This window comes from Brachionichthys hirsutus, chromosome 3 (genome assembly GCF_040956055.1).
Source record: "Brachionichthys hirsutus isolate HB-005 chromosome 3, CSIRO-AGI_Bhir_v1, whole genome shotgun sequence".
NCBI classification, from domain to species: Eukaryota; Metazoa; Chordata; class Actinopteri; order Lophiiformes; family Brachionichthyidae; genus Brachionichthys; species Brachionichthys hirsutus.
The window spans coordinates 13,316,059-13,339,111 of NC_090899.1; the positions used below are offsets into that span (position 1 = coordinate 13,316,059).

At 47.0% G+C, this 23,053-nt stretch overlaps 1 protein-coding gene across 1 annotated transcript; it reads left to right on the plus strand.

Moving 5' to 3' along the window:
• Positions 1 to 530: 530 nt before the first annotated feature.
• On the plus strand, positions 531 to 22,789 carry dop1a (DOP1 leucine zipper like protein A). The gene is made up of 38 exons (XM_068755213.1): positions 531 to 659; positions 2,566 to 2,764; positions 2,935 to 3,116; positions 3,233 to 3,403; positions 4,376 to 4,565; positions 4,656 to 4,754; positions 5,011 to 5,110; positions 5,628 to 5,728; positions 6,382 to 6,496; positions 6,637 to 6,757; positions 6,886 to 7,005; positions 7,349 to 7,466; positions 8,279 to 8,308; positions 9,479 to 9,745; positions 11,234 to 11,753; positions 12,124 to 12,395; positions 12,470 to 12,619; positions 12,699 to 12,799; positions 12,911 to 13,176; positions 13,409 to 15,527; positions 15,715 to 15,826; positions 16,030 to 16,212; positions 17,074 to 17,199; positions 17,543 to 17,677; positions 17,821 to 17,876; positions 18,298 to 18,402; positions 18,640 to 18,706; positions 19,080 to 19,224; positions 19,637 to 19,716; positions 20,136 to 20,245; positions 20,454 to 20,603; positions 20,866 to 20,927; positions 21,199 to 21,351; positions 21,458 to 21,594; positions 21,673 to 21,728; positions 21,801 to 21,965; positions 22,130 to 22,259; positions 22,440 to 22,789. Exons 2-38 carry the CDS (start codon positions 2,627 to 2,629, stop codon positions 22,746 to 22,748), a joined length of 7,461 nt encoding a protein of 2,486 aa, XP_068611314.1. The 5' UTR covers positions 531 to 659; positions 2,566 to 2,626; the 3' UTR covers positions 22,749 to 22,789.
• The last annotated feature ends 264 nt before the right edge of the window (positions 22,790 to 23,053 follow it).

The following is a 23,053-nucleotide window of genomic DNA, read 5'->3' on the forward strand; positions in this document are numbered from 1 at the left end:
ACCTGTAATCTTCTTGCTCAGGCAGCAGCGCTAGCCGCTCTTTTAGTCTGAAGACAAATCATCATGTTTCTTTAGTGAAACGCTGGAAACTTCACACAAATGGGAGGTGAAAGCAAAAAGTTCAAGTCCTACTATGACGAAGGCGTGGCCCACCCTTTGCAGCCTCTAATTGGTTAGCATTTATTCTTTTGGGCGTTTGGTTGAGACATATTGGAGGATGATTGGCTATAATTTACAAACGCGAGCCAATTATATTCAGGATAGGGCGGACCAAGGCTTCACCATAGTAAAGTTCGAAATGTCGTACCCGGAAGTAGCCCGTGCGTATTGCGGAAGAGCGGACCAGTTTGACGCTGGCTGGACGCGGGTGTAATCTGCGGTGCAGTGCGGGAGCTGTCGTTCGTCCCGCTTTGTATTTCTTGCACTGGGAGCTGCTGATCCGCTCATCGCTGTTTAATTACACGCGGTGAGGCCGTACATTAGAATATGATGACGTGTTGTCAGCTTTAAATGAAAGGCTGACATTGGTTCGCGGCCCCGCAGCTCCATTTCAGTAACCCGTTATTTACGTGAGCTAGCTTTCCGGTCATTGATGCTGTTTGTTCTCCGCGAACCAGCCATTTGGTTAGATGGCAGGTGTGGGCCTAACTCCTCACACGGTAAGCTTTTATTGTTCAATCAGATTAAAATACTGATATTTAGTGCTATGTGTGTTAGCCGCTGCAGCCTGATCTAGCTAGCAGAAAGGAAGTAGCCGAACACTGCAGCATTTCCTCTCTTGCACAATGAGTGCAACAACAATGCTCCTAGTTTATATGCTAGTATTACTTTATTGAAACGGCAAAAACAGCTCAGGTGTTATTAATAAAACTAATTAATCGCAGTTGCAGCCCTTGTGGTGGGCATTTAAATTAGTACCGACCCTTCATTAGTAATCTTAATAGTTCCGCCTTTTCTGCAGTGAGGATTCAAAATATGTACCTTGAAAAATACTTGTCGTTGTTTAGAACCCTCAAGCCCCTCTTTAAGTCATTTAGAGTACATTAAATTTGATTTGAAATGAAGCTCTCCTTCCACTGAATATATTGCTATATTCTTACGTCAGAGCAACTTAAGTTCATAAGGTCACTCGGTGTTGATCAGCAGTATCTCCACTTATTGATCAAAGTAATACTTTAATAAACTATCACCACTACTTCTCAAGCCTTCCACTCTTAATTGCATCTGTTAAAGTGAAACTATGGTAAAAGTAAAAACAGACAGGCAGGAGTTGTCCTCTGCTATGCTTGTTGACAGTGGTATGCACCAGTGGGACAAAAATCCCAAATTATAGCGGTCGACTGATCTTGATAATGTTTCCTCTGTGTCCTTCCATACAATCAGCCCCACTGTTCTCTTTACAGGAAGCTCCATGCCAGTCTCTAGCCTCCGAAAGGTGTCCAAACTATCCGAGTGAAGAAGTCAGACAGTGTCTGGAACGCGTCCCATGTAGCTTTTATTATTTTATTTTTTTGGGGGTTGCCCGTTCGTTAATTTGTGTCTTCATGGGAGATTCAAAGGGGTTTGTAGATCCCATCAGAAATTGTACCAATGTGTTTTTATTTTTAATTTTATGTTTATTTGTCAGGGATCATACATCAGCATTACGTCAATAGACATTTACAACATGTGTAAAGTTTATGAGGAGATGCTTAGCATATAGGATTTATAGTCAGAGCTAATTTGCAATCCCTGATGAACTATTTGGTTCATCAGGATTTCCAAACTTGTTTCGAGGAGTCCAAATCAATTTGCCTTGTTTGCCATCCTGACTTTGTGCCACCGGCTGCTAGTAAATCCTCCTGTTCTTAAAGTCCTTGTAAAATCTAAATGTGTCTATCTTCACAGGGTGTGTTTTTCTGCTCTGAAACTGATCTGTTTAGGGTAGATTTTACAGCGTCACAGCTTGCTGATGTCCGTTACACTAACAACAGGACATTTTATCATGACAAGTGTCTTGTGATGTGGAACATAAAACATAATCAGTACTTTCACTCTTGCTTTCCAGCTCCAGAAAGCTGTTTTATGAAGGGATTCTCATTTAGAAAAAAATGTTTCCTAAAGATTGAATTGTGGAAGTGACAGCAGCATCATTATGGCAACGTTGATCTTGTTCTTTTCTACACTTGACAGATTTTTCTTTGAGGGTTTCTTACCGTGTTTCAACAGCTCAATTTGCCGACTTCATTTCTCAAAGTGATTATATGAACTGTTTAGACTTTACTCTCCTGACTCAGTCTCTTTTTTTTTTTTTAGACTTTGACATTTTTTATTACATATACACAACAACAGTAACAACAACAACAAAAAAAAAAAAATACATAAAACAGGTGAGGGCACGGTCGCTACAATAATATGATACACAATATATAAAAATGCTGACTCAGTCTCCTGAGTCCAGACTCCAGCCACACCCTGTAGACGAGTAGCCCAGATTCTGTTGAACGAGTTCTCGTTGCATTTATTCTGTGGTCGGCTAATGATGACATTTTCATGTTCTGTTCCTTTTTCCGTGTTTCATTGCAGGTGTCATGTAACAAATGTGCGCCTGGTGTTTTACATTAGTGCGTACTTACCACCCAGGAGAATGAATGCAGAGGAAGTAGAGCTGCTCAGCGACTCCAAATACCGGAACTATGTGGCAGCCGTGGACAAAGCGCTCAAGAACTTTGAGTACTCCAGTGAGTGGGCAGACCTCATCTCTGCACTGGGTAAACTCAACAAGGTAACGGGACAGACCGAGGTTTAGCGCACGCGCACACACACACGCGCACACACACACACACGCACGCACACACACGCACGCACACACAGTTCTGGATTAGAAGTGAAAGAAATAAAACGTAATGTTTTTTGCCTTGTTTCACATCAGTGATTCCTCATGTTTTCACTCAGGTTTTGCACAACAATGCAAAGTACCAAGTTGTTCCAAAGAAGCTGACGATAGGCAAGCGGCTCGCCCAGTGCCTCCACCCCGCCCTGCCCAGTGGGGTCCACCGCAAGGCCTTGGAGACCTACGAGATCATCTTCAAGATCATTGGACCCAAGAGGCTTGCCAAAGACCTCTTTCTTTATAGGTAATACTGCAGTGACCGAGGTCAAGCTTGTGAAGTTTTAGCTTGTATCAGGTGTCGATTTCCCTGTTATCTAAATGCACATATTCATTATTAATTATTTTATCCCATCCCCGCAGCTCTGGCCTTTTCCCTTTACTCTCCAATGCCGCTATGTCTGTGAAGCCTGTCCTCCTGGGGCTCTATGAGACGTACTACTTGCCCCTGGGGAAGACTCTGAAACCAGGCCTGCAGGGACTTCTCACCGGAGTACTGCCAGGCCTGGAGGAGGGCTCCGAGTATTATGACAGGTGAGCGGAAAGAAAAACCTCTTCAATGTGCGGATGTGGATGTTAAGAAGGAGCCATTAAGAGAATGGAAGGAAATTGATTCCAGATTGTATGAATGATATGAGTCATAACATGACTCAGTGTTTCCTCAAGACAGTTCGAGAACTCTCTCTGAGATAAGAGCTCGTTAGTCAGAGGGGGAGGGAGGGAGCGGTGGGGGCAGAGGACCTGAGACATAATAGATCCAATATTCAGCCGAAATGACAATTTAGCTTAATCCAAATATGCAACCGGTTCTCAGTTATTCCTCGTTTCGTGTGCCAAAGCGAGACCTCAGTCCCTCCAAGCCAGTCCTCAGTCCGGAGATCTGCGATACAGTTCTACCTGCTGGCGCAAGATGGTATCCAGTTCCTGCCGGTCCTCCCCGGATCGATCCCTAAGCTCTTTGCCCAGGTCCTCGATTCGAGCCACCACACGGTCCCCCAAAGCATCGAAGAGCACTTTTAGATCAATGGTCAATTTATACAGAACTTTGAAAGCCGCCGTCTTGGAGACTTTCCGGTACACAAGGGCAACTCCCGTCCCAATTAGCAGATGCCCCCCCCCACCAATAAGGCAAACGGACAAATATCTTCAGTGCCTTCTACAGATAGGACCGTGAGACAGACCACTCCCCATTTCTCCCAGGGATCCATGGTGTAGCCTGCTGCGTGGGTCCCGTCTGGACAGGTGCAAACTGTGATCAAGAGACCAGTTAATCAATTCCATGATTTAGTAGACCAGGGCTCGGCACGCAGCGGGTCCTGGAAAGCAGAGAGACAAGCCAAAGAATGCAAGCAGGGACAGAGAGGAGCAGAGAGAGGGAAAACGTCTGCTCTCGTTGAAAACCAGAGGAAGAATTCAAAGCTTTCACACATGGAAGCATTAAACCCATGAATTCAGCTTGTTATGCTTGAAAGAACAGTCTTTGTGTCCCGTCTGTGTCTTACGAAGGACCAACACTCTGTTGGAGAAGGTGGCTGCAGCAGTGGAGCAGTCGGCCTTCTACAGTGCCTTGTGGGGCAGCATCCTGACCAGCCCTGCCGTGCGTCTCCCGGGGGTGACCTTCGTTCTGCTGCACCTCAACCGCAAGCTCTCCATGGAGGACCAGCTTTACGTCATGGGCAACGACATTGAGCTCATGGTACAGGACAGAGCACGGCAACGCGAGCTACCGAAAAGCAGATGTTACCGGGATTTACGCTGTTTAAGGCATTACCTCTGTTCTTACCAGGTGGAGGCAGTCGGTACCTCAGTCCAGGACTCCAGTGTGTTGGTGCAAAGGAGCACTCTGGACCTGATCCTCTTCTGCTTCCCCTTTCACATGAGCCAGGTGAGGACGCAGGGCAGACGTTAAACGTCCTCATTTATCAACGTCCCCATTGTTCTTGCACGACTTCTGATGGGTGTTTGTGTCTGTGTGAGGCCAGCCAGACTGCGAGTCAGGGTGGGGACTCATGCTAGCTGTCTTGTTAAACCTTGTTAAACCTAAAGCTGGGACACGGCTCACATCTGACATCTGTAGCTCGTGCGTGTGTGTGGGTTTTATTTGTTTAAATTAATGTTCTGTTCTGTTCTGTTCTGTTCAGGCGACTCGTCCTGACATGATCCGGATCCTGTCTGCGGCGCTGCATGTGGTTCTGAGGAGAGACATGTCCCTGAATCGTAGACTCTATGCCTGGCTGCTGGGTGGGACATTCACACGCAGGCACCTCACTGTCCTGTGTACACACACCAGGGCTAAGGCTGATCTTGTACTGCAGAATTTAGGGTGATATTGTTTCCTCAGAAGAAGATATGAGCATTTTTAAATTAGGAAGCAGGAGATCTAAACACACATGATCTGTAATGAAGTGCGTCGGGCTCTGTGTGCAGGAACTGTTTCATAGCTGATGCTTTGCTGTCCTGTGGCGTAAACAATTTTCTACCTGCTGTGGTAAACGTCTTACTTTATTTTCTCTTGTTTTCAACTCACTGCGGATGAAAATGCTGGTAAGTGCCTGATGAGGGAAAGACGGACACTGAATGCTTCAAACTGATGCACTTCTTTCAGTGGAAATCTTCGTGATGATGATTTACAAAGAGGAAAATGGAGACGGCTCATTTCTCGCAGTGCTAAATGGCATCTCTATTTGCTCCTCTGGATTATTGCTTTGCTTCTTCTATTGGAACTCTGATTAAAAGCGCGCGTCTTTGTATTTTGAAGGCTCCGATAACAAAATAGGCCCTCGCAGCACTCGACAGAGCAACCCAGAAGAGCACGCCAGCCACTACTTCAACACCTTCTCCAAAGACATGCTGGTCCAGGTGAGGCTCCAACGAATGTTTGATAGGTCACTAATGGAATTTATCTTTCTTTTTTATTAACCAAATAGAAATGCCTTTAAGTCCCACAGGGAAGAGATTCAAAGTGTTTCTGCATGAAGTGGAGAGGTGTCTGTTGTTTTGAGTTTGCTTTCAGTTTTTGACACATGGGGCTTCCTTTTGTTGGGGGGGGGGGGTAGAAAATGTACCCATACATTTTGATCCTCCTCTCATACGCTTTCCTCATCCTCTCTGGGGAGTTCTCTTCCTTTTGAAGATAGATCCTAGTTCTCCCAAAGACTTGGAAACGATCACATGTGTGTAATCTGTCCCTCCACATTCAAAACCTCCTCTCCTGGCATGTGATGAGGTCTGGTACTCCAGGGGTTGCAGAGAAATGTGAAAGAAAAAATATTTGGGGGGGGGGGGGGTTGTTTTTGTTTTGCTGTTCAGCCATCTGCGCTGAAAGCGTTAAAGAAGCTTCGTCCGTGGGGAGTAAGTCAGTACTACAGAAACCGTCTGTTCTCGGGTTCAGCCTATTATGTGGCAGACGAAGCGTGAAACGCAAAAACTGAAAGGAGGCTGGATGCTAATGAGAGAGTAGGAAAAAATGGTTCCGCCAACAAATGGAAACAAAACAAAGTGTTGTTTTTCAGGCAATGGTGGGGATCCTCCAGGGCAAGGCCAGAGGAGGGGAAGAGGAAAGCATCCTCATGCACGACCTGAAGCCATTTCGCATCCTCATCAGCCTCCTGGACAAGCCGGAGCTTGGTAACCAATCATTATGTAGATTCTCACAGTCCAGCCAGTCAGGATGTGTGAACACTGATGGTGGCACACAAGAGGCCTGTTGCAGAACCTTCATGCAGCCACTGTGCTCTGTCATCTTGGGTATCTGCATGTCATTTCAGGCCCAGCTATCCTTGAGGACGTCCTGATTGAGGTGTTCCGGACTCTGCACACTCAGTGTCGGACAGAGTTGGACCTCCAAAGCCAGAGTCCGTTCAGCAAAGACCACACACACCTCAGCAGGTCAGGCCGGTTCACATGTAGAAACCTGAATCAAGGCCATCATGGAAGTCACCTGGAGATGTTTTTTGTTGTTGTTGTTTTCATTGAATACAAATATGAATAGCATGACGCTGATTTTGTCTTCCTAGTAAACTACGAGAGAACAAGAAGACGGCTGAGCTGATTAAAACCGCTAACCTCCTGTTCAACTCCTTTGAGCCATACTACATGTGGGACTACATTTCTCGTTGGTTTGAAGAGTGCTGCAGGTTTGCATGTTAAACTCGTGTACAAACACACACCTGGAAACGCTTGGTTAAGTTCGAAATATGGAGGGAAGTAAATGCTGCTGTCGTATCTCTGCAGCTCGCTGCAGGTAATGATTCTTCATTTAGGTGCAGGTTTTTCTTTCGATTAGTAACAGCCGGTCAGCTTCTCTTGCTCCAGTCTTCGGTCGTGTTGAATTAACGCTAATTTTGTAGCAGGAAGCGAGCGATAGCCCGAATACTTCCACTACCATCATTTCCCCACACCTGAACCGTGTGGATAATCATTATTGACTCGGACATAAAATCCTGCCTTAAAATGATGTCAAATCTGTCTCCCCTGCAGGAGGACACTGGGCGGCAGCGCTCGTGCAGCACAGCATGCTGGGAGCTGGGATCCCCCGGAGCTCCTATTGGTGGAGTTCTGTCAGCTGGTGGATTTTCTGCTGGATATTGTTTCCTTGGTGAGATGCTTTTTTCCTTCATTCTTCTATTCTGTCTTTCTTTTTTCTTTCTATCTTTATCTCCATTGTTCTACCTTTCCTTCAGCCTTTCTTTTGTATTTCTTTATTCAGTCTTTGTTTGTCCTTCTTTCATTGCTTCATGTTTATCCATTTTAAACCTTCTCTCTCTCTGTCTCTGTCTCTCTCTCGCTCTCTGTCTCTGTTCTTGTTTTCATCTGACGCTATTCTGCTATGAGATTTTTCGGTCTGTATTCCCCCCCCCCCTGAATCTTCCTTTTTATTTATTTCAGTGTTGCTCTGTCTTCATTCTTTCTCTCTTCAGAGTTTTTTTTTGTCAGTCATCATTCTTTCTCTACACCTCACCTTAACCCCTGCTTGATCCTTCCTTTTCATTTCATTCTTGACTCACACCTTTTTAAATTCACTTGGTTCCTTTCAAGAAACCAGTGGACATTTGTAATTGGCTCACATTTGTTATCCAACTCTTCACCATTAACTGGTGTGTGTGAGTGTTGTTTTTGTGTGTGTGGACATGTGCGATCTCTCCACAGGCTCAAAAATACCTTTGATTAGTTTCCCTGCAAAAAATATTGTTTGCGTCCTCTTGGAAGTGTGTTTCCAAACTGAATAGCTTGGAAATCCCTCATTCCTCTACCGCCTGTTTAGATGCCTACTAGTGTGTGGACTGTTTGAAAGAGCAGGAGAACCTTCTGTTCTGTGAGTGAGAATGGGGGACTGTGCCGTGTGTCTGTCGTGCAGCCTGTGCTCTGCTTGCTCCAGTCAGTCAAACGATCTGCTCTTTCTCCCTGAAGCCTACTAGAAGCATGAGGGTAATCTGCCAGGTAAAGTACTGCTCTTTCCTGCTTTTTCACCTCACTCTGCTTCACTGAGGCCATGCTAGCATTCCTGCAACATCCGTCAAGCTACCCTGCCTGGCTTTGAGTGGACATTTCAGAATGGATGACTGTCATATCCACCTCACTTTCATATTTCAGTGTCAAAAATGATCCAAATGAAGTGGGATTGTAACAGTCATTGAACATGGTGCCATCTAACCCTGGATGTGTGCATCTAGTGAAAGTGAAATCTCTGCCCAGTGTGTCTGAGCTTCCTGTTTCGCATGCATGCAATTATTTGCTTTGCTCACATATTTGTAAAAAAAAATATGATGCTTAATTTGTTTTATGGTGTAAGGCTCAATTTATTACTTTCTTTGTTGCGCTTTCCTTTTTTCATTAAAATGTGTTTTACATGTTGATTCAAAATCCGTAACGGCACGCACCAAACATGTCCGTGTGACGGGGACCATCAAATCTGGTCGGAAGAAGGGTCTGTACTTCGGTCTTATGTTTGTAGGTCCAAATAATTAATTAGCAATTATCAATAAAAACATGAATAGGATATAAAGATCCTCTTTTTTTTACTTAAATATGAAACAGCTGTAACAAAACAGGATGGAGAGGTGTCTTAATACATGGTAATAAATTCAGCCCATTTTAAAATCTAACTACCGGTACATCAGACTATTTAAATATTGATCTTATTCAACTAAACTAAACTTAAAGAAGCAAATTCTTTACGTTAAGAGTTTTTTCGCAAACATAGTAAGTGTTCAAATTCCAGGTCCAGGTGAGGCTCCAACAAAACAGGTAAAAGTAATATTCATGCTTTATTTAGTCACTAAAGTTTTCCGTTTACATTCAGGCATGAAAAATAATAGTCCAGATTAAAAAGTGAATCTAATACCGACACAAAATACTGTGATGGGATCATTATAGACCAAATTATAGCTGACAGTGGTGCGAGAATCAGTCGGGAGGCCGAGTGTATGTGTTGTATTTATTAAATCAATATTTAATCAGATTTAATCATTTGAAGTGATTTGCAGCAATACATTTGAAGAGTTCAGCTAATATCTAGGGTCACGGTTGACTTGATTATATCAGCGGCCTTCTTCCCAGGTACCCGGTAGTTGAACCTCTCTTGACTTCTGGTTTTAACGACTTGTTCAGGAGACCTACATAGAGATCCAGACGGAGCACCTTCCCCAGCTGCTGCTGCGTATGGTGGCGGCTCTGACCGGTCACCTGCAGGCCCTGGATCTCAGGGAGCTCACCTACTGCCTTCGTCTCTGCTCCAAGATCCTCAGCAAAGTGCAGCCTCCGCTGGTGTCCCCTCTGGCCCTGCCCTCGGGCCCCAGGGCTCAGAGCCTCGCCAATTCTAACGGTAACCCCTCCAACTCTTCAGGGGAGAGGAATGGTGATAAGGCAGGAAAACAGGTGAGCAAAACCTTTGACAATGTTTCATAAAAGCAGAGGTGTTCTTTCGTGCTAGAAACATGTTTTCTAGCCACTTGAATGCTACTTTATGAGATATGCCATGTCCAGTTTGACGTGGAAATTGTTCAAACTGCTGAAACCGACTTTGTATCCTGAAAGGCATTTCCAGATACTGTTAAAGGCTTTTGACAAAAGCACAAATCCTGTTGCTTGCTTAGTCAGAAAAAAAACTCCAATTGGACCCGCTTGCCCTACATGTTGGCCAGACTGATGGTGTGCCCTGGTCTCTGGGCGGGACCTTTTCCGGTTTCTTTGTTGGATAAATCCGGCCTGCTGCCCTTGATCCCTTGACACCAGGCATTTGAAGACTTGTTCAGAACAAATGATTCCCTATCCAGCAGCCGGGGGTTTGAAGTGTTTTTGGAGCCCATCGAGGCATGAGTAAAAGTTCAATCAGTCCATTGCCCAGAGATGGACAGCAGCTAGATTGAGATTGGCTCATGAGGTGCAGAAGAGAGTACAAGTAGAAATACAGGAGATGGTTAGCCAACAGCTGAGCCCAGCTCTCCTGATCTGTCTCAGGAAGAAGAAAGGGAGTGTATTGGCCTTTGATGCCTCCTGGGTAAACCGTATCCATCAGCGTGGAAAATAATCCACCTGCATTCCCCAAATATTGTCACATCCCCACCCCCTACCCCGAGGGACGTATAAAGAACTCACTATCTAATCATGCTGCCATCTGAGACCAGGCTCAGTGTGTGTTTGCTGCCTCAATCAAAATGCATCCCAGGAAGCCTTCCGGCTCCCACAGGCCGACTGTTCCGGAGCGTCTTTCATCGCTTCAGTCTTCCTGCTGCAGTCTTCTGCTTTCGCCTGGTGCACAGCTCTGCCTCCAGCGACGCAACGCCCTCCAGCTGTGTGGGGCGTCACACGGGTTGTCCTTCACTGTCGCTGTTACATAATGGCAATTTAAGGAATCAAATATTTTTCTTTTAAATTATAATCTAAAAAGAAGGCATTGGTAAATGCTGTGTACCCTCCATGTCAACAGTTCCTGGGTCTATTTCATGCATGAGTCCCTCTTTCACACCCTCCCCTCACGTCCTATCACTCCCACCTGATGACTGCATTGAGAAGTCGATGAAAGCCCGAGGAGAGAGGAGTCAGTGCAACAGGAAAGCTCTAAATTTGACCTCACTAGAGGTCGGCTTGTTTAGGATATACTTGTTAGGGGTGTGCAAAGACAAGGAAAGGAGATATTAAATCATGCCGAGTAGGAGCAGGTTTTTGCAACAGTCGCCTCTAGAACAAGAAGAAACAAGAAACCATCTGTGTTCCAAAAAAAATATACGAAAGAGATCTCTCTAATAAGAGATGCTTTGTTTGGATACATACGTGGGTTTTGCTTAAAGTTTCATGTTTCCAGTGTGCCTTTGTTTCTGAAATGTCTTTGAGCGTTTCTGTCATTGTCCCTTCTCTGTCCTGCAGGCTTTGCCTACAACTCTGGAGCTACCTGGTAGGGGGGAGGTGTTTGAGGATGTTGAAAGTCTTCCTTGCAATGGCGCCTCTGAAAGTGGTTTCACAGATTTTGTCCAGTACCAAGGTGATGATGCTGAGGAGACGGAACATAGTCTTCATCCCCACCAGGCGGTAAAACCAGGCGGTCGCTCTTCTGCAGGCCAAACTCAGACCAAGGCTGTGGACAAACCGGTCATGCAGTGCTGCCTGGAGCATTTCCAGCACTTTCTCTCCAGACTCATCAACTTGTACATTACTCCTGGAGAGGTGGACAAAGCTGAGGGTGAAAAAGGCGAGGTCGCCCAGTTGGGGTTTCTGGTATCGGGGAACAGTAATCCTAACGCACCGTGCTCGGCATCGGGGCTGGACCAGAGGGAGTGTGTTGCTGCGTTCACTGCTGCCTGTCAGCTCTTCCTTGAATGCTCGAGTTTCCCAGTTTACATCGCAGAGGGCAACCTCAAGTCCTCACCCACACAGCATGAGCAGTTTGGTAAGTACCAAATATGGTCTGTGACAAAGTAGGAAGCTTCTGTTTTGGCTGTACTTTAAACTCGACAAATGTTTGGTAATGTCATTGACAAAAGGTTTATGTGCGCATCTCTTGGATTAGGAGAAGAACCGTTTGATATTTTAGGATATGTGTTTTATTTTGAAAAGTCTTTTATGGCTTCATACAACGTAATAATTCTGTTTTCACACTTGGTCGAGGATCCAGAATATGTAATGCTTTTTTTTAATGTTTAAATGCCAGGGGTGAATTAATGGTAAAAGTATAATGCCAGGGGAAGTGGCTGAATTTGATTTGGTTGGTTTGATTATTAAATGAATTATTGCATTTAAACAGATACGTGTCATTACAGACAGTGAGCAGGCCCATCTGCCTGTTTGGCTCCAGACTCTGATGGATGCCTGCTGCCAGGCCAGGGACTTCAGCCTGCAGGGCGTGGCCATCTCTCTGCTAATGGATCTTGTGGGACTCACCCAGTCTGTAGCGATGGTAGCTGCAGAGTGCGTGGCGTCCGAGTCTGTCCAGCCCATGAGTCCCAGCCAGGGTCGAGTCGCAGTCATCATCAGGCCACCGCTCACTCAGGGAATCCTTCAACACATTGCTGACAGGACTGACTTCTTCAAGGTAGAGGAATCCTGTTTATTGCTGTGAAGCTATTGTTGGGCTTAATACATTGTTGTTCTGGATCCCACCCCCAGAGTGTGGCTCTGATCCTTTGGGACCAGTTAAGTGAAGGAACACCTCAACATCATCAACGCAGCATCGAGCTCTTCTACCAACTTCACAACCTGGTGCCTTCCAGCATCTGTGAGGACGTCATGAGCCAGCAGCTCATGCACAGAGACAAGGTCAGTGCAGAAAACACTTTTCATTCCATGCAACACTTACAGGCAAATTAAATTGATGGCAATATCCTTTGTCTTTTAGAGAATTCGGCTTGAGGCACATGTGAAGTTCTCTGTACTCTGGCATTTGACACGAGACTTGAACATCACCAAGTCCTCTCCTTTCAATCGCACATTTGACAGGTGAGTTGGCCTCAAAGCCGAATGTATTTGAAATGATATAGTTGTATCAAGTGACTCACTCTAGTTGTACCTTTTCTCCCTCTGCTTGCATCGTTTCACTTTGTTCTTCAGGTCTCTTTTCATCATGCTCGACAGTCTGTGTTATTGGGATCCTTGTACGAGCGCTGTTGGTCGGGCTTGGCTGAATCAGGTCCTTCAGAGACATGACATTGCTCGTGTTTTAGAGCCTCTCCTCCTGCTTTTGCTCCATCCCAAGACCCACAGAGTATCGATTCAGAGGGTACAGGCTCAGCGCCATTGGGCCCAGGTTTTCCCCGAACCTCCTGGAAATGAGACATCAGAGCCTATTTACAACAGAGACTCTGGCTTTGTGGACAGTAAGAATAGGCTTGAATTCTACTCTTAAAACTTTAGTTTTACTGGACACCATCTACATGTCACAATAATGCGTTACCAAAAACATGACTCATTTCACATCAAGATGTATCATACATGTATTAAAGTGTGTAAGCAAGGGTTTGGCCACATCAGCTACATCAACTCCCTGATAAAATGATCTTGAATTGCTTGTAATTCCAAAATCGTTTATCTCTTCCTTTGTTTCCACAGACTTCAGTCGGATCCATGGGGAGAAGGTTTTACACGAGGACCTCAGAGACCTGGCCGTTGGTGACATGGAGCCTTTCTGCCTTACTGTCAACCCACTGGGTGACAGTCTATCCTTACTGAGCTTGAGCAGCGAGAACCTGCAGCTCGCTGGTGACTATCAGCCCACTGACCAGCAGAGGGAGCCCCAGAGCGCTGAATCCACTGGTTCTCATTCGTCTCCTTTGGAAATTGGCAGCTTGGACTACCAAGAGGAGGTCACTGGCTCAGATCACCAGCCTGGTTCCTCAGATGACATGTCGGAGGAGAGTATGGAGGAGGTTGTGTCTTCTGTTGTGAAAGGGATGATAGACAGGGTGTTGTGTTTAATAGATGATGCATCTCATGAAGTCTCACCTCCACCTGACAACTGGCCTCAGACAGATACAGACAGCACATCTTCAGACACCTCCACTGGGCTCCGTCCTGACTCTGGCCCTCCTCTCATCTCCAACCACCAAACTCTGCCCGAGATGCTGGCTGAAGGGACTCTGGAGTTCCTCTCTGTTCCACCGGCAGAGGTATCTGCAGGAGAGCAGCACAGAGAGGGCTTCGTTCGTCATAGTTCATCACCTTCCATCGTCACCCTACCCGACGGCTCCGACCCAGCAAACCCAGACCACACCCTGCAGGTGGATGATTCTCAGCCTCGTAAGCGGAGCCACAGCAGCACCCAGCTCAGCCTGAAAGGGAAGATCATGGAAAAGCTGGCGGACAAGTCTCCAGGAACCAAGCCCAAGATTAAGAAGGTCAAGAGGAAAGAGGAGGAGAGGCAGAGAAAGATGGCAAGACAGACTGAAAAGCTACGGCCACTGAATATTTTCTTTGGGGACAGCCTGGATCTGGAGAATTGGTACAGCTGTGGGGAAGGGGAAGTGTCTGAGATCGAGAGTGACGCTGGCTCTCCCAGTGGAGGCTCCGGTGGGACTGGTGGAGGCGTTGGTGCCACGCAACGCAGATCTTCTTCTTCCCCGCCTCGTTTTAATATCCACCCTCTCTACCAGCATGTCCTGCTCTACCTCCAGCTGTACGACTCCTCGCGCTCCCTGCATGCTCTGTCAGCCATCGCAGCCATGCTCCGAGCTGCACCCTCAGGGTTTGTAAGTGCTATCTCCACCACCAGTATCAACAACACCTACACACCACAGCTCTCTTTGCTCCAGAACCTCCTAGCCCGCCACAGGGTCTCTGTCATGGGCAAAGATTTCTATTGCCCAATCCCCCTGGACTCGCATTCGCACTCATTCCGCAGTGCCATGTACCTGGAGATTATCATTTCTCTCTGTCTGTACTTCCTAAGAAGTTATTACTCCGCCCATGTGGCAGCGGGCCCTCAGGACTTGGCTGGGAACCGGGCAATGCAGCTGACCAGTGTGGAGGTCTTGACGCTCTTGTTCAGTGAGTTGGCTAAAGTCACAGGTGGCTCGGCTAAAGGCTTCGCCAGCTTCATCAGCGACGTTCTGTCTAAGTGCAAAGTTCAGAAGGTGGTTCTTCATTGCTTGCTCTCCTTCATACTCAGTGCCCAAAAGTGGCACGATCAGCGGGTGTCAGGGGTCAACGTGGCCACAGTGGAGGAGGGGCTGTCAGAGGACAGTGTCATCAACCTGTCGGAGGACCAGATAGACAGCTGCAGTGCCGTCCAGTCACAGCTGCTCCGATTGCTGCAGAGCCTAGTTGTGCTGGAGCATCGAGTCCTGGTGCCGGCTGATGAAGGAGGCGAGGGATGCCCTGTGGGAGGAGGTATGGGAGGTGGGGGGGCAGGAAGCAATGCTGCGGCTGGGTTTGAGCTCCTGGGTGGGGAAGTAGAGCATATTAACCCGCAGCAGCCAATGACATCGCTGCAGTACCTCCACGGACAGCCCATCACAGCACAGGGTATGTTTCTGTGCGCTGTGATCAGGGCGCTGCATCAGCACCATGCCTGTAAGATGCATCCCCAGTGGATCGGACTGATCACAGCCACCCTGCCGTACATGGGAAGGGTGTTGAGGAGGGTGGTGGCCTCGGTCACGCTGCAGCTGTGCAGAAATCTGGACAATCTCCTTCAGCAGTATCGCTATGAGACTGGGATAACTGACAGCAGGTACTAGCATTACCAAAAATCCCATGACTCATTTCACATCAAGATGTATCATACGAGTATTTAAATGGATGAGTAAGGGTCTGGCCACCAGGTGGCACTCTTAACCACAGGATGCAAAGGTTGTGTCCTCCATCCATAGATCTGATATGTGATTAAATGTATTAAACTGCATCATTTTCTGTGGTAGACCCCAGTGGATGGCTCTGTGCATCCCTCCTGACCTGATTCTGACCGTGCTGGAGGGCATTACAGCTATCATCCATTACTGCCTGTTGGACCCGACGTCTCAGTACCACCAGGTAAGGCCACTATACCCCAGGGGAGAAAGCTTCTTTATGTTAACAAACGTCTGTATTCTGTCTCTGGAGCAGCTCTATAAGGAGCCATCCATTAGTTCTGTTCATTATAATTAGTCTCAAGATATAATTTAAATTCCCCATTTCTTTTTAATGATGGTGACGCGCTACTGGCTAAATGTCTAATTGCATATTCTGTCTCCCAGTTGCAAGTGAGCGTTGATCAGAAGCACCTCGCCGAAGCACGTTCGGGCATCCTGTCCATCCTCCACACAATCATGTCTTCCGTCACCTTGCTGTGGAGCGTCCTGCACCAGGCTGACAGCTCGGACAAGCCAGCTGCTGCGTCTGCTGCCATGACTTCCAACATCAACCTGGGCTCCACTAAGGTAAGGCGTTGTGGTCCAGATCACCATGGGGATGGTAAATATGAAGGGAATGAGCTGCTTGGCGGAGGCCTGAGCTCTCAGAGTTCATTTCTAGTTTCAGATTCAGAATACTTTATTAATCCCAAAGGTAAATTCAGGATTTCAATTTGTTGAATGAAATAATGCAGTGATTTGTATTCCCTATAATGTATCATTTGTCGTCATGACATAAGAGCTGCTGGAGGAATATTTTATGGTCCAAAACATATTTAATTTACTTTTGCACCGGACTCCAGTCTCTTTTTAGTCAGAACATTTCACATTGTGCAAAAACTGATTCATTCATTTTCCAACCGCTTCGTCGGTTATCGGGTCACGGGCCAAGCTGGAGCCTATCTCAGCAGTCAGTGGGCGAGAGGTGGGGTACACCCTGGACAAGCCGCCAGTTCATCGCAGGGAATCCAGGGAGTCAGACAATCAGCCACACACACACTCACACCTACGGGCAATTTGTTAGGAGGAAGCTGGAGAACCCGGAGAGAACCCACGCAGACACGGAACATGCAAACTCCTCACAGAAAGGCCACAAGTCGGATTCGAACCCGCAACCTCATTGCTGCTCCTTGCTGCAACAGCGCTTACCACTGCACCACTGGGCCATTTGTGCAAAAACGATCATATCAAAGGAATATCATATTTTATGTTCATACAGTATGTTCATATAAAGTGATTTTTTTCAGTCGTCACGATAACGCTCAATGCGTGGTAACAGCAACCAACAAATCCTGCACAGTATGCCTTCAAAAGCAGCTTTGTGTTTATTATGTTTATTTATTGAAGTGTTACTGAAAGTGTAACAATTCCTCTTTATCTGTTTTACAGAACCTCCGGCAGCAAATCCTGGAGCTGCTGGGGCCGATCTCCATGAACCACGGTGCTCACTTCATGGCAGCAATTGCGTACGTTTGGAATGAGAGGAAACCGGTCAAAACGCCAGTCAGAAATAAGGTGAATGTTTTGCAAAGAAAAACTTTGCGACTCCAAATGACAGCAGCTCTGACGTTGCAAATTGAATAGATAAATACCTATTTTTCCGGAAACCCATTCACAATATCGTCGGATATAAGTCACATAATGAGATGAACGAACAGTCAAGGAAAGAGTAGAGAAAGATTAGAATCACCCACAGCGTGAACGTAGACCTGGAGTCCCCGTTTACTTTATTGGAGGGTATTGAGCACCTTTTTACATAGAAATCGGCACATAATTCTTGAAAGGCGTATTGTCCTCGATGTCCACCTATAGTGAGCCTCTGTTTGAGCAGCCTTTTTAGTCATCGTCCTTCTTTCAGGTGATTCCTGCAGCCAGCGAAGAGCAGCTGCTGCTGGTCGAGCTGGTTCGATCCGTGAGCGCCATGCGTACTGAGACGGTCATGCAGACGGTGAAGGAGGTCCTGAAACAACCTCCTGCCATTGCAAAGGACAAGGTTGTCTTCAGTCATGTTTTCATTCAGCGTCGGGGTTTTACGTGCTACAGGAATATCAGACTTTCTGCCTGCAGACAATAATGCTAATACATCTCTACCGACGGTGAATGAATAGTGTTTGTCTCCGTCTCCGTCTCCCACAGAAGCACCTCTCACTGGAAGTCTGCATGCTGCAGTTCTTCTATGCCTATGTCCAGCGGTGAGTCCACTGCTTAACGGCAGCAGAGCATAATTATGCTACCCATGTACAGGGGGGGTCGGCGACTTACGACCACAATGCTTCAGGGTTCTGTCGTAAGCAGACTTGGTCGTAAGTCATCCCGTGTTAAATTACCGTAAGTGTATTATGCTGCGTCATGATTCTGTAAATGAGGAGTCGAAGGAGATCATTTCCTCTCGGCGGGCGTCGTGGGTGAGACCGCAGAAACTGTTGTACACTCGATTTGCTCGCTTTCCAGTATGTCGTAAACAGACGAAACAACACACAAGTGCCGTTGTAAGATCGAACAGTCGGGAGTCTCGTAGGTCGTAAGTCGAGGACTCCCTGGATTGATTTTAACGTGGTGGATAGCATTTTCCCTCTAAATTTCATTTATCTTTGTGTGTTGATGTCGTCGTAGGATCTCCGTGTCCAGTTTGGTTGACAGCTGGCCGTCTCTCCTGGCGCTGCTGAAGGACTCGGTGCCGTTGAGCCTGCCTGCCCCCGGACAGTTTCTCATTCTCGGGTTGGTTTCTGTGCCTCCTCTTCTTCAAATTGTCATTCGGGTCATCCCTATATGTTTAACTCATAAAGGAATCAGTTGTGCTGCTGTACCTCAGTTTATTGGTTTGTGGATGTTTGTGGCTGGAGCCAGTGATCACACTGGGGGGTCACGGAGTGCATGTGAATGAATGAGCCTGCAGAAGCTGAGCCTGCTTCCACTTCCACATTGCATGCTTGCTTAACATGTTCTTATCTTTAGAGTTCTAAATGAGTTCATTTTGAAGAATCCCAACCTGGAGAGCAAGAAGGATCAACGGGAACTGCAGGTAATGACTGTGCCTCCTGGCTCTTTGTCTGAAACCGGTCCACGGGAAGCAGACTTTCTAATGGTTGCACGCTTCTGCATCGCAGACAATCTTGCTGTACCACCGTCACGGTTACCAGAACACACAAATGACCTGAACCATACTTTTAAAGTGTTTTTAACGTTCCTGTTGGGCAACCAGCTAATTGCTTCCAGTAAGCTTCAGAATCGGATTACTTATTTTATTTCAATGACATACCAGTTATTGCAAGCTTTTACATCATCATAATGTAATTTATCTCTGTACTATGGAGATGATAAACCGGATGAACTCAGTGAAGTCTTCTACTTGAACAGTACCTGTTGCTAAGGTAACTTATTACCTTTGTGTTCAGGATGTGACCCATAAGGTCGTGGAGGCCATTGGCACGATCGCAGGCTCCTCTCTGGAACAAACCACCTGGCTGAGGAGAAACCTGGAGGTGAAGGCCTCTCCTCAGATAACTGTGGATGGAGCCAACCTGGAAGCCGATGTAGAAGGTGAGCCGCGTGTCATCGGATATTACTGCAGAATACAGAAAAATAACAGAGCTTAGCGGAGCGCGACGTTCTAGTCGCTGCATCCCGTAAATGCAAGAGTTAGACTGAGTAACTGGAATAGTCGCTCTCCTAATGAATTCATTTAAAACTTGATTATATCAGCTAAAATTGAAGTTGTTTGTGTGTCAAACATCAGATAATCAGGCCGTCTGTATCTTGGCAAGGGAAGAATAGTCAGAGAAATCATCGACTTAAATCCAGTGGAAAAACATAATCTGACTGTAAGGCACTGAAACTAAAGCAAATAAATAGACATGCGTGACCAAAGGCTTGTGAAAGTTAATGTCGATATGCTCCTGCACGGCTGCATCAGTGTAGCCACTGTCAAGTTTCACTAATGTGTGTGTTGTAGATTTAATGCTCACGGTGATGGAGGCCTCCAGCTTCACGCCGTCCGTGTACAGCGTTCACGCCCTCACGCTGCTGGCTGAGGTAAAGCTCTAATGTCTGCCTTTCAAATGAACGCTTGTTTGTCAGGCCATTAGCGGGAGGCTCTGCCTCGTCCTCTAACGGCTCCCTCGCCTGTTTACCAGCAGTGTTCTGTTCCCAGACGTAGCCCAAACACTAACAGTTTATTAGAGCTGATTTACAGCCCCCACCCCTCCTGCAGTCATCATTACTGAACCACTACATCTGTTTGTGTGCTTCTGTGCGTGAGCTGAGCTGCACAGTTGAATTAACTGGCCATCGCCTCCCATTCAGGGCATTTTGATCCAGTGCGATGTTCTTATGCAGGTTTTACCTGGACTCTTGGAGGCTCATGGAATCATAGGGAATCATATTTCCTGAGGAGGCGTTGAAGCAGCTCCAGCAGTTTGGAACGCTTTCACTGTGTGGACTTTGTTTGGCAGGTGCTGGCTCATTTGTTGGACATGGTGTTCTACAGCGACGAGAAGGAGAGGGTGATCCCACTGCTGGTTAATATCATGCACTATGTAGTGCCCTACCTCCGAAACCACAGGTGGGGATAAGCTATCTTAATATACGCTATGCGCTCGTCAGAAGTGTCCAGGTGAATTTGCATATTGAAGGTGAATTGCTTTTGACATAAAATAATCTACTCTTTAAGCTACAAAACACAATCATTAAATGTGAAGTCAACTGGATTAATTAAAGTGACCTATGCACAGAGTGGAAACTGTTTCATGTGTTTGACATTTCCACGGCAGTGCTCACAACGCCCCCAGTTACCGGGCCTGCATCCAGCTCCTGAGCAGCCTCAGCGGGTACCAGTACACCCGCCGCGCCTGGAAGAAGGAGGCCTTCGACCTCTTCATGGACCACACCTTCTTCCAAATGGACTCGTCCTGCGTCAGCCAGTGAGTAGACGAGGAAACCTGACCGTGTGTGTGTGTTGGACGCCTTCACGGCTGTGCTGACGTGGAGCCCCAGCGAGAGGAAGAGAAACCATGAACTCCAGATTAATGTCCTAGCAGTCTGCTCTCTGTGTAAAGACAGTTAACCTAACGTTTATCAAACCTAACGTTAGAATATAGCACGCTACTGATGTAGCAGAGGTCATTTTTGATTTATTTTTTCCTCTTGAATATTTATCCAACACGATAACGCTTCTCTTTTCAGCTGGAGGGCCATCATTGACCACTTGATGACTCATGACAAGACCACCTTCAGAGACCTCCTGAGTAAGCTTTAAGGGTTATTACCTGCGATGAGGGCAGCTGCTCCCACGGTGCGTGTTCACGGAGCGTTCATATCTCACTGATAGTTTTAGTCTCCTTTCTGCCGGATTTAAAGCTGCGTCCAGAATATCAGATACTTCTATTCCAGTCTGCAGTCTGTGCAGCTTCAAACATAAACGGGTCTATTATATTTATATTACTCTGTATCTGTGCAGCACCTTGTATCCTCAGACCCTGGACAAAAAGCAGACGGTAATGACTGTGTTTCCCGCAGCCCGGGTGGCGGTCGCCCAGAGCAGCTCTCTGAGTCTGTTCACCAACAGAGACGCGGAGCTGGAGCAGAGGGCCATGCTGCTCAAGCGCCTGGCGTTCACCATCTACAGCAGCGAGGTGGACCAGTACCAGAAATACCTGCCAGACATACAAGGTAGGCCTGCGCCATGATACCGTTAGCGTTTGCATTCTGACATTCTGACTATGTCCTGAAAGCCATGATCAGGTTGAGCTGGTTTATTAACCCGCCTTGTGTGCAGAGCGTCTGGTGGAGAGCCTGCGTCTGCCTCAGGTGCCCATCCTCCACGCTCAGGTGTTCCTGTTCTTCAGAGTGCTCCTGCTGCGGATGTCGCCTCAACACCTCACCTCTCTGTGGCCCACCATGATCACGGAACTGGTGAGAAGCAGACCTCACTGGCTGCACTCTTTCATTTATTCCAGTCTTTTACACACGTACGCTCACGCTGTCTGTCAGGTCCAGGTGTTCCTTCTGATGGAGCAGGAGCTCACGGCAGATGAGGACATGTCAAGGTACGGATTCTGGTGATTACTAGCAGGAAACGCTCATAGGCGACTCGTTTATCCTGTCCGTCCCACCTGTAGGACGTCTGGGCCCTCTGTGGCGGGATTGGAGACCACCTATTCTGGTGGGAATGGATTCTCCACCTCCTACAACAGCCAGCGCTGGCTCAACCTCTATCTTTCTGCCTGCAAGCTCCTGGACCTAGCCTTGGCCCTTCCTCCTGAGAGCCTACCTCAGTTCCAGATGTCAGTACAGGCCAGCCGGCTTCATGGTGTTTGCATGTGATTGGGTTGCTTAGGGACCATTAGGACCCGTCTCTGAAGTACACTTAAAGGGGCATGAATAAGATGTTTGGATCTCTACTCTAAAGCTCCCCTGGTTTGTTTAATAGACTGCTGTCTCATTCCAGGTACCGCTGGGCCTTCATCCCAGAGGCTTCAGATGACTCGGGCTTGGAAGTGAGACGTCAGGGGACTCACCAGCGAGAGTTTAAACCGTACGTGGTCCGACTGGCGAAGCTGCTGAGGAAACGAGCCAAGGTATCTCGTCATCCGCTCTGCTCGCATGAGTTTATTATAGACAGGAGGAAAAGGGCCGCCCCCTGGAACCAAATTGCTCAAAATACTTTTGTAGGCCTTTTCATACACGCTCTATCGTCTTCTGCTTTATTATAGTAGTTCTTACCCCCCCCCCCCCCCCCCCATTTCTTATGTTTTCAGAAAAACCCAGAGGAGGATTGCTCCAGCCGGACCCTGTCCTGGGAGCCAGGTCACCTGACTCTGACCCTGTACGTGATCCGCAGCATGGAGCAGCTGCTGCCTTTTTTCAACCTGCTCAGCCAGGTCTTCAACAGCAAGGTCAGCAGCCGCTCAGGCTCCGCCTACACCCGCAACCCCGCGGACGCCTTCTTCCTCTGCCACAAGGAGGGCCACAAGCTGGAGAGCCAGAAGGTCTTCTGGAGTCGAGCTCGACAGAACATTGAGGAGATGGTGGAAAAAGACTTTCTGGAGGGCCTCATCAAGACGTGAGATGACTGCCAGCGAGGGGCGGACGTGAACTCGGCACTGATCGACACTAGTGGGGGGGGGGGGGGGGGGCTCAGTGTGTACATTCAAGAACATGGGAAATGCTTTATACATTTTTTTGTATTTATAACTTTTACTTTTCAGAAACGATTGTATTGTACGTATACTTAATTTTAATTATTTGTACATATGGGGCAGCTTTGATGACCAACTTTTACCGTTTCATGTGAAGATGCTGGATCATTCCAGATCGATGTGACTGAATAAAGATTTCTAATGAGAACTTTACGCGTGTGATGTCCTGCTGT

Bases quoted from the DNA above. Each gene is read 5' to 3' on its own strand.
- dop1a (XM_068755213.1), top strand. From the start codon at position 2,627: ATGAATGCAGAGGAAGTAGAGCTGCTCAGCGACTCCAAATACCGGAAC. The intron at 21,352-21,457 runs GTAGGCCTGCGC...CCTTGTGTGCAG, and splicing joins ATACCTGCCAGACATACAAG to AGCGTCTGGTGGAGAGCCTG. The intron at 21,966-22,129 runs GTCAGTACAGGC...GTCTCATTCCAG, and splicing joins AGCCTACCTCAGTTCCAGAT to GTACCGCTGGGCCTTCATCC.